At 56.4% G+C, this 10,095-nt stretch overlaps 2 protein-coding genes and 1 long non-coding RNA gene across 3 annotated transcripts; 1 reads left to right on the top strand and 2 right to left on the bottom strand.

The window, feature by feature from the left end:
• The first annotated feature begins 985 nt into the window (after nt 1-985).
• Nucleotides 986-4,258, top strand: LOC148395842 (uncharacterized). Its single transcript, XR_015859314.1, has 2 exons — nt 986-1,671; nt 2,126-4,258. It is a non-coding gene; the product is annotated as an uncharacterized LOC148395842 (long non-coding RNA).
• Nucleotides 1,926-4,103, bottom strand: LOC148395843 (P2Y purinoceptor 14). Its single transcript, XM_088380123.1, has 2 exons — nt 3,440-4,103; nt 1,926-3,274 (listed from the first exon to the last, which is right to left on the bottom strand). The coding sequence occupies exon 2, from the start codon at nt 3,271-3,273 to the stop codon at nt 2,254-2,256; it is 1,020 nt and encodes a 339-aa protein (XP_088236249.1). The 5' UTR covers nt 3,274; nt 3,440-4,103; the 3' UTR covers nt 1,926-2,253.
• A 1-nt stretch (nt 4,259) lies between the features above and the next one.
• Nucleotides 4,260-10,031, bottom strand: shkbp1 (SH3KBP1 binding protein 1). The gene is made up of 17 exons (XM_088380115.1): nt 9,802-10,031; nt 9,275-9,328; nt 8,851-8,896; nt 8,650-8,782; nt 8,479-8,559; nt 8,221-8,391; nt 8,054-8,144; nt 7,764-7,954; nt 7,581-7,696; nt 7,414-7,501; nt 7,028-7,144; nt 6,606-6,776; nt 6,370-6,525; nt 6,182-6,278; nt 5,776-5,960; nt 5,610-5,712; nt 4,260-5,493 (listed from the first exon to the last, which is right to left on the bottom strand). The coding sequence occupies exons 1-17, from the start codon at nt 9,873-9,875 to the stop codon at nt 4,749-4,751; spliced, it is 2,619 nt and encodes an 872-aa protein (XP_088236241.1). The 5' UTR covers nt 9,876-10,031; the 3' UTR covers nt 4,260-4,748.
• Nucleotides 10,032-10,095: the final 64 nt, after the last annotated feature.

The raw sequence follows: 10,095 nt of genomic DNA, 5'->3' as shown, positions 1-10,095 counted from the left end.
AAAACATGGACCGACTTTGGGGATGCGTGAGTGTGTGTACACTCTCCACGCACACACACTCACACACAAACACATGACTCCCATTGACAGACAACGGTGCACTTAAGTGTCTGACAAACATTAGTTGAAGAAAAAACCCCCTACTGACTGTGTGTGGAATCTTGCATGTTACACAGACAAGACAAAAGGTACAGGCATTTGTGACGACCCTCACTAAAGCACTGCATTCCATATCATCCAAAATACGCTCGGGCCGGCTCCCGGGTTGATCGCCAACAAAGCCAGACGGTCGTCAAGGCGACTCACTACAAGATGGCTCACCTTACGAGGAGACAGCGTCGTCGTGACGACAGACGGCCATGACAGAGTCGGCGTCGTCATCAGCCGAGTCAGCATTTTTGATTCATCCACCACAGCTGCAGCTTGAATTCTTCCCCCACTGAAGAACACAAAAACACATTTCAGCTCCATCACTCAACATACGTAAACGTTAGGTGATCAGAACACTCTGGTGTGTTACAGCACCGCAAAAGAAAAGGACGAGAATTTTTTGGGAGGATAGTCACAATTTGACGAGATTAGCTGTATTTTTCAAGTTGCCCCCCAAAAAATCTTGGAAGCATAATGATGGCATAGAATAAGTCTTTCTCTTTTTGGGGAGAAAGAAGGCATTGGACAGAAAACAAGTGAAATCTTTGCCACAAGTCCTTCAGACTTTGGCTGACACACACGTTGGTCCACCCACAGTCATGTTGATCACTCAAATGGGCTCAGGCAACTTTTTCAACATGCGTGCAAATGCACAAATTCTTTCAAATGCTTTCATTCCCAGCTTTAAAGTGGATAAACACTCACACGCAAAGTATCCAAAGATGTGCAGACAAACACACACACACACACACACACACACACACACACACAAAGGGAAGCTAGGCTAAGCTAAAGTGCTGAGCCGGCACTTTTTTGTGTGTTATTCCAAGTCAGTCGTCCGACTTTCCTGCTACTATTTCCCCGAACGCAATCGCCCTCCACCTCTTTGCAGGGGTCAAAGGTCAGGGGGCAACAAAAGGACAACGCGACCAGGGAAGTGAAAGGAACTGCGGACGGATGCGGTGGTCAACATTTCCACCAAAAGCGTCAACGGCGCAGGGCTTCGTCTCGTTAGCTTGCGTTGAGAATTGAAAAGGAGGCGCAGACGTCAGAGCGGGCCTGTGAAAACGTGACGCTAGCTCAAATTGCGCGTGCGCGTGCGTGTTTATTTTGCGCTCGTTCCCACGACACCAAATGACCCGCCAGCCCAGGCCGGCCCGGCCCGGCCCGGCCCGGCCTGGCACAGCCCGACTTCCTCTCTTGCTCCCTGGCCTAAAAAGGAGAAAATGTCCTCCAACTGTGGGCTGTCTGAATTTCAATTACGATTTCCGACTGAGAGTTTTTATTTATTTTTTTCCCCCGTCAAGGCTGCGGATTTAAATCGTACATAAGGTGATGGCACTTTATGCCTCGTTGTCAAAACATGCAAGCAAGTTTTCCTCCACTTACATGGGCCGCTTGCGTGGCGTGGCGTCCAGCGTCATCGTGTGACGTCGGCTGAATGTTACCTGCTCGTGGGTGAATGATGCGTTCAGGAACAGCTCGCACATGTACTGCACGCCATGGAGTACCGATAAGCAGGTATGCTTGCTTACTCACCCAAAGTGGTTGGGGCGGGGCGAGTGTTATGATGACTTCATTCCAAAGCTTCTGCTTGCTCCTTAATAAAGGACACCCCCCCCCCCCCCCCCATGTATTGACGCCACAGTAGCTTAATACTCTATTTTCGGTATCACCATAAGGTGACTGCACTGCCCTCTTTTGGTTAGTTTGCGCAACTTCAAGTTGGCGTTGTCCACTAGAGGGCACACTAAATAGGCGAAGGGATTGGGACGCGGAGATTCCAAGAATCCATCAATCAGAGTCTTTCATTCAGGACGATTATTGACATTTGGGATGATCGACAAACGAGCTGAGTTTTTTGGTTTGAAGTATGAAATGCTTTTATTTTTGCTCTTTCTCCGTTGCGCATGTGATCCTTCACCTCCTCTCCTCTGGTTCTCTGTCCTACCCCACCATCTCCTGGCTGGCGCAGGGGCTCTCACGTTCCTCCCATCCATCGTGTTTCCACAGGTCGGCCGAGGCCGCTTTGCTTCTTCTCAGCTCAGTCTCCTCCGCTCACATCGGCACGCCTGAGATGTTTCCTGACCTCCTCGGCGGGTCCTAAATGTTGCTGAGGCTGGGCGCGGCGGTGAGGGAGACGCTCCCGTCCCCTCTGGAGAGCTTGGCGAGCAAAGACTCTCGAAACTTGTGGCACATGAGGAAGTAGATGACGGGATCCAGGCAGACGTTGACGGCGGACAGGAAGAGCGTGGCCTCCTTGGCCTGGAAGAGCAGGAGGCGAGAGGCTCGGCTGAACCCGGACGCCGGCATCTGGCTGAGGGTGTAGGGCACGCGGCAGACGTGGTAGGGCACGAAGCAGATGAAGAAGACGGCCAGGATGCAGAAGATGCTACGGTTGGACTTGCGCCGCACGTCGTCGCCGTGGCGGCTGCCGCCGCCGCCGCCGCCTTGGGGGCGGGATGAGCGGTAGATGCGGCGGGTGATGGAGGAGTAACAGAAGGCCAGAACCAGCAGAGTGAGCCAGAAGAGGCCCACGCTGAAGAACGTGGACACGCGGTGCCACTGCACCCCCAGCGGGCTCTTCAGCCTCATGCAGTGGCGAGACGTCTCCTGGTCGGCCGGCCGGCCGGTCAGCACGGCGTTGGGCAGCACGCACAGGATGAGGAGGCTCCAGGCCAGCAGCGCCAGGAGCCGGGCCGCGCCCACCCTCTGAAGGAAGTGGGCCGAGGCGGAGGCGCCCGAGCGGCGCACCACCTTGACGTAGCGCTCCAGGCTGATGAGGCCCATGAAGAGGATGCCCACGTACATGGACGAGTAGAAGAGCACCGAGGTGTAGCGGCACAGAACCACGTGGAGGCGCCAGCCGCCCAGCCCCAGCTGCGCCGCCACCCGGAAGGGGAAGGTGGCCAGCATCAGGAGGTCGGCCACCGCCATGTTCTTCAGGTACACCACCAGGGCCGAGTCGCTGGGCACCCGGAAGAAGATCCAGGCGGCCGCGCCGTTGAGCGGCACGCCCGCCGCGCAGAGGAGCAGGTAGAGCCAGGGCAGCACCGCATGCGTCAGCACGCCGCTGGCGTCCGATTGGTTGACGGTCAGCTGCGTGGAGTTGACGGGATCCATCCTGAGAAGGTCAAAGGCAGCCTTCAGCATTGCGCTCCTTCTCAAGGATCATTGGCACTGGAAAATGGCCCATCTTTGGGAAATCAAGAAGTCACTTCTCCCAACCAACGCAAACTAGCCTGCGGGTCGTTCATCCGATCAAAGCTGCTTGACATGCTCTACTCACGCGAGTCTTTTCCCAGTCGTGGCGTGGCGTGGCGCGTCGCGTCGTGTCGTGTCTTGGCTGTGTGTCGTCCTCACGCCGGCCGGCCCGCCCGTGCTCTCTGTTCTTTGTCCCTCGCGCGAGTGGAAGTGCTTCCCCAGCCTGACCGAGAACTTTGGAACAATGCGGCGCGATGGCTGCACGGGCGCACGCCGGCCTGCTTTGAAGTCCTTCCGTGCGGAGGAGATAAGAGGAAGCGCTCCTTTCGGACCGAGCCCTCGTTGCCGGCGTGGCCGGGAGAATGGCAGGAAGGGGCGTGGAGCAAAGGCCGAGCGCTCGGCATCTCTCCTGAAACAACAGGCCGAGCGCCGGGCACGTCTCCTGAAACAACAGGCGAGCGACTCCTCGGCCAACTATTTGTTTGTACAACTCAACGTCTTTGATGCATGCGTGGTGTCCGAGGGAAGAGCATCCACTGCACCTAACTAAGCTTTCTTCTTCCTTCCTTGCTCTTTGACAATCAAATGTCAATTTGCTACAACCCAACTCTTTTGGCTGACTTGAGTTGCGCTTTGGAGCCCTTTTCCTTGTTGGTAGTCAAAGAACAAACGCGGCCAAGCCTATTGCGAAGGCCCGAACGACCGACCGACCGCCGCTGGCTTGAACCCAAAGCTTTCCGCTTTGGGCCTTGGAATCAAACCTTAGTTTCCCCACAACAATTCAATCCATTTGTGATTGGAATCGATTTGTGTCAACTGTTTGCAGAACAAAAATCATGTCATTTGGTTTTCAAACCAAATGTTGCTTTATTTTGGCCAAGTAAAAAAAAACATGCTCGCCTGAGTTCCGGGATTCCTTTTTTATGAATGAATTCATTTTCTTCTTACAAACCACAGAAGGAAAAAAATGATGCTATTCACAAAATGTCGTAATGATAAACATGTGACAAATAGAACAGGCGTTCATGTTATTTGGGCACTTGAAGATAGCAAACCTAAACATTGATTACCGCTCCCGAACGCCACTCTCTAGCGTCCCAACAATAAACACTCGAAGCCTCTCATTAGCCTTAAGCGATGCAAGCAGCTGACGGGCCGGCCGCTCCGACAAAAAAAAAAAAATCAGATTTGCGTGACAGGCAGCATTGGCGATAGTTTTCTTTTTTTGCTGGCTTGTTGACAGGGTAACCACGGCAACCTGACAGGAAATGGCACCAGTGGCTACGTTCTATCACACGGGCTCTGAGAAGATGGTCAAATATTTTGGGCTAAAGGTTATGTGTGTGCGTGTGCGTGCACCTGCACCTCACTGCTCCTGCTAGTCACAGCGGCTGTCAGAAGCTGGTCTCGTTCATGTGCGGTTTGGGGCAGGTTGCCGGGGCGGCTGTGCCGTTTGGGGAGGCGGCGCCGGGCGAAACTTCGGGTGACGCGGCGACATCCGACGACGGGGAAGCAGCGGGGTTGGCGCCGCGGCGCCCCGAGGAGGGCGTCTGCGAGCGTGTCGGGGAGGTAGCGGCGACGGCCGGGCCGGTGGGGGACGTGGGCGAGGCCGCCCCGCGTGGTGATGGCGCGGGTGACGGCGTTAGGGATGAAGATGCACCGGCGTGGGGGTGGCGCGGGGCCGGCGTCCTGGGGCAAAAGCGGGATTCCAGCTCACCGCACGCGGCCAGACTCCGCCTCGTGCCTTCGGCCCCCCCCGCCGCCTCGGAGCCCTTGGCCAGCTCTTGGCAGCGCTCCACAAAACTGCCCCTGCGTGCCCAGCCGCACTCGCGCTCAAGCGGAGCGCCCCCGCGGGCCCAGCCGCAGTCCGCCGGCCGGCGGGGACGCGGGCTGGAGCCGCGGAGGCGCTGGGGTCCGTAGGAGGGAAAGGCGAAGGCCAGGGAGGGCGGCCCCGAGGACAGCCCCGAGGACGGGACCGGATCTCGGGAGGACTTGGCCGAGTTGGTGGGGGGCGGACCTTGGCCGGGGAGACTAGTGCAGAGAGAAGAAGAAGAAGAGCCGCCGCCGCCGCCTCCTCCTCTTCCTCCAGAAGAGCAAGTTCGATCCGCTCGGAGGCCTTCGCATAAACCTGAAGAGAGGCTGAACATGTGCGCACACACACAAAGTTGCCGCATGGCATGAATGAGACCAGAGAGGGGGGGCAGCTGACTTGTGTGTCGTGATCAAAATCTGTGTGTGTGTGTGTGCATGTGCACCTGCACGTGGAGGTTCTGGGTGTGCTGTCCGGAGTTCTGGTGAGAGCAAGGTCACACTGGTCCAAGAGCTCCAGCAGCTCCTCCTCCGTCGGCCCACCCAGCGCTGCAAGGCAAGCAATGAGAGCCGAGCGAGCGGGCGGAAGCGCTGCGCGGGGCCGCGGCTCACCTCGGATGTCCACCTTGCCGGCGATCTCCATGGCGGTGGTAAGGTCCCACATCTGGATGCTTCCGTTGGCGTGGCCGCTGAACAGGTAGCGGCGGGGTCGCGAGCCGATGCGACTGGAACCCTCGCACTCGTGCACCACAAACGCCGTGATGGAGGTGCCGTCCACTGAGCGCACCTCGCACACCCTGGCGCACACGTGCTCTTTGAAGATGGCGCTCCTCACATGTTCTCATCTCGTGCAGGAGAAGCAGCTCATCGAGTATTTGGCACCATTCAACAAATGGCTAAATATTTTGGATTTCAATTCATTGAAGTTGCTTAACTTCTATATCCTCCAAAGCTTTGGCATTTCAGGCTAATCTTTCATCTTTATCATCTTTGAACACCATTTTTGTGTCTAAAGCACCTCTTCCCGTTGGACGAGAGTCTGACGTAGAGTTTGTCGGTGTCCGGGACCACTCTCTGGATGAAGACCTGCTGGTCGTCTCTCTCGCCGTATGGCCCTGACAACGCAGCGCCACAAAAGATATATAGACAACATGTCCCCGGAGGCTGGCGCTCCTCGAGTTAGCGGCGTGGCGTGGCGCCGCTGACCTATTTCTGTGCCGGCGCTGCAGCCTCCCTGCCCATCCACTTCATCCAGGCTGAGGATCTTGAAGGAGGCGAGCGGCGTGGAGCCCGGTTGGGTAGAGATCATCCCCCGGAAGCGGGTCACGGTCCAGGTGCGAACGTGGTTGTTGTCGGCGCAAACTGGCGGGCAGGCGCGAGCGAGCGAGCGAGCGCCACGTTAACGCGGAAGGCGGGGCTGACCGGGAGGGGCCTGAGGTTACCTGAGATGAGGTGCTTCTCAGACAGCATGATCTTGGTGACGGGGCTGCGGTGGACCGAGAACGTCTGGAAGAGCTGCGGGCCCGAGCCCACCGTCTCGGGGTGCTGCACGATCACGCGCACCGCTCCGGAACTGGTCCCGTAGGCGATCTCGATCCAGTTGCCGCTGTCGCCTGACGTGCGGCGCAAATGTCCAGTTAGGGTCCGGCGGAGCATTTTTCTCCCATGACCTGCTCAATGTACTCGCAGCAGCAGCGGCGGCGGCGGCAGCAGCGGCACACTCGTTACGGCGTTATGTGAAAAAGCTCCACAACCGTCCCGATTATTTTGAGTGCATACGAGCGAGTGCGCGGACCTCAATCTGGATATGGGGGAAAAAAAAACGCTCAAAGGCTCTCCACGCAATGGTCCCGAGCGGCCGTACTGGTTTTGGGTGTGAGGTAAACGCTGACTGCGGTGATGGCATCCTCGGTGGCGTCTCGATAAAGTTCTGTCACCAGTAGGTCGTTGTCCTTCATCCTCAGAGGAAACTTCTGAACATCTAGACATGCCGCAACAGGTGCCATTTGGAGCCAAGACAAAAAAAAGAAGCAACAAATAGGTGAATTCCATCAACCACTTCAAATCGTTCTCCTCCCAATGATGGGATCGATACAATTCAAATGAAAATACAATCTGACAAAAAGGGGCTTGCGCAAGTGTACACACCCTCTTCTAAGTTGAGAGACTTGTCAGACTTGGACATGTCATATTAAAAAGGAATGAGCAGACGTTTGCTAGCAAACGCGCTGAGATGTGCGCGCGCCGTACCGATGTAGTAGATGGAGCCGTTGTTGCAGCCCAGGATAAGGAAGGATCCGGCCGTGGTGTAGCTGCTGATGGGAACCACATCCTGGTTCTGCTCGAGTGAGGCGACAAAAGAAACGCCACCTTTTCACCTTCAACTCCATAGTCGTGGGCTGGGGGCGGCCGTTCACCTGCCAGTGTTTGGTGACGGCGTTCCACACGCCGACCTTCCCGGTGTGACTGGTGGCGGTCAGCTGGTTACCGACGAAGAAGAGCGCCTCCACCGGCACGCTGAGGCTGAACACGCCTGCAAAACGTCGCCGCCGCCGTCAAGACCGACGCGGCGGCCGGAAGAAGGGACCGGCCATCCTCACCGATCTCGTTGCCGTTGCCGTCCGGGCAGATGGACCAGAGGATGATGTCCGTTCCCGAGGCCACGGCCACCATCTTGTCGTTGTCCCCCAGGGAGCCGCCCATCACCTTGGCGTTGAGCGCCACCCGGTCAATCAGCCAGTCCAGACGAGGAGAGGTGAAGACCTGCTGCCAGCCGGTGGACTCCTTCACCCTGGCGCATAAATATGCCCGCGAGTGATGGACGGACGCGTGAGCCAGCGAGCGAGACGCATCCATGGATCAAAGAACACAACATTCATTGTGTGTGCACCTGTGACAGGCCACAAAGTGAGAGTAGGCCACAGCGATCCAGTTGTGATGGCCGCAGATGATCCGAACCAAGCTGGGATCGGATGACGGACCTGCAGCATACGTACAATGTCGCGGGTCAGGTGAATTTGTTGTGTGCGTGTGCGCGCGCGCGCTTGCTTCACCCACCTGCCGCCGCCGACGACCTCTCCTCCGCCCTGGTCAGCATGCCGGAGTTCCCCAGATTGGGCGGCATGGTGTTGCTGCGTCGCACCGGGGCCCTCTGGCCGGGAGCGGGCCGACCCGCCGTCAACTGGGAGCCGGCCACGCTGTGCCGATTGCGCCGCTTGGCCGGGTGCGCTGCCACGCAAACGGGAAGTGAGCGACGGCCCTCCTTGGCGCCCGTCCCGCAGAACGAGAGCGGTCGAGCGAGCCTTTAGAGATTACCCGGCGGAGGCAGATAGCCGTTGAAGAGGACGTTCCCGCAGGAGGAGCGGTCCAACTCGTCGCACAGCTGCAGCTTGCACACTGAACACGCGGCCGCGTCATCGGAGGGAGCCCAGCGGGAAGGACGCGCGCGCGCGCACGCCAGCGAGCCGGTTCTCTACAAAGACTCACCGAGAGGCGTGATCCCGTAGAACTCGGCCTCGCGCATGAGCATGTGCACGCCCAAGGAGCGCGGGTGCAGCTCTTTGGTCCGCAGGAAGTTGAGGATGGGCGCAAACAGGGAAGGATCTCTGTCGATGAAGACCTACGGAGGCCGACCGCAGACGTTCGAATAGGACTCGGAGAAAAGGAAGTCGGCGCGAATCCACTTACGGCCCCGGTTTCGTCCTTCAAGGTGGAGATCCGCCCGCTCAGGAGACTGAAAACAAACCCGCACAGCGTCGTAAGAGGGACTTCCATTCTCGAGCTACGTTAACCTTTGTGAGAAGTTGGAATTGCGAGAATTGCACCCAATGCATCCGGTGTCCACCCATTTTCGGAAGCAATTTATTGTATCCATTATCGGCCAATACGTCTGCATTTTTATGATTGTTTTCACGCTTGGAATATTGATATTGTATTGGCCAGTTGTGTTCCTCATCACGACCCACTGAGTATTGACATATTCTTTTTCAATCAAATGCGGCACTCCAACACACGTCCCATCCATCCATCCATCCATCCATCCATCCATCCATCCATCCATCCATCCATCCATCCATCCATCCATCTTGTGTGAGCTGGTGCGCTCGCTCACCTGGAGAAAAAGGAGTCCGGAACCCACGTGAGCGTCTGGCGGGAAGTGCTGAACCTGCAAAACAAGCACACGCAAGTTATAGTTGCAAAGTGTCTTTCGAAACACCAACTCCTGAGTGTGAGGAAGCACCTCACTCACTCACTCACTCACTCACTCACTCACTCACTCACTCACTCACTCACTCACTCACTCACTCACTCACTCACCAAGCTTTTACAATGGCCTTGGCCTCAACTCAATCAAGAACATCAATCAGCGGCTCAATTAACGAGCAGAATTCAAAACCGCACAATAGGACGTCAAGTGCAATGGACACTTGGTTCGTTCCACTTGAGTGCAGTTGGCGTTTCGTCCTTCTTCTGCTGTTTGTGATCGAAAAAATATCAAATACATCAAACGTGCTGCCGAGTTACAGGCCACAATTTGGGGTACTGCGTGGACGATGCCATGACGTTAAAAGCATAGCGAATTTAAACCCTCTTGATGCTAAATGCTAGCCACAGTTAGCCCGAAGGTTTCTCGCTCACCTTTTCCCGCCCACGTTCAAGTGGATCAGGTCTCCGCTTCTCACAGTGTTCGACATCGTGCCGACACCTTCCATCGACTATTAAAGCAAAAAAAACCACTTGGAATCCATGTTTTGGGACGGAGTCACTTTCCGTTCTTTTCTTGTCGTCGAATTTTCTGCTTCCGGATTTGCAATGGGGACGATGATGGGAGAGAAAACCCGGAATGGATTTATGACTGGTGGGAGAGAAAACCCGGAATGGATTGGTGATTGGTGGGAGAGAAGACCCGGAATAGATTTTAGACTGGTGGGA

This window comes from Syngnathus floridae, chromosome 7, assembly GCF_059516105.1.
Source record: "Syngnathus floridae isolate MCC-2025c chromosome 7, RoL_Sflo_1.0, whole genome shotgun sequence".
NCBI lineage: Eukaryota > Metazoa > Chordata > Actinopteri > Syngnathiformes > Syngnathidae > Syngnathus > Syngnathus floridae.
This window is presented reverse-complemented; position numbering and strand designations above follow the sequence as displayed.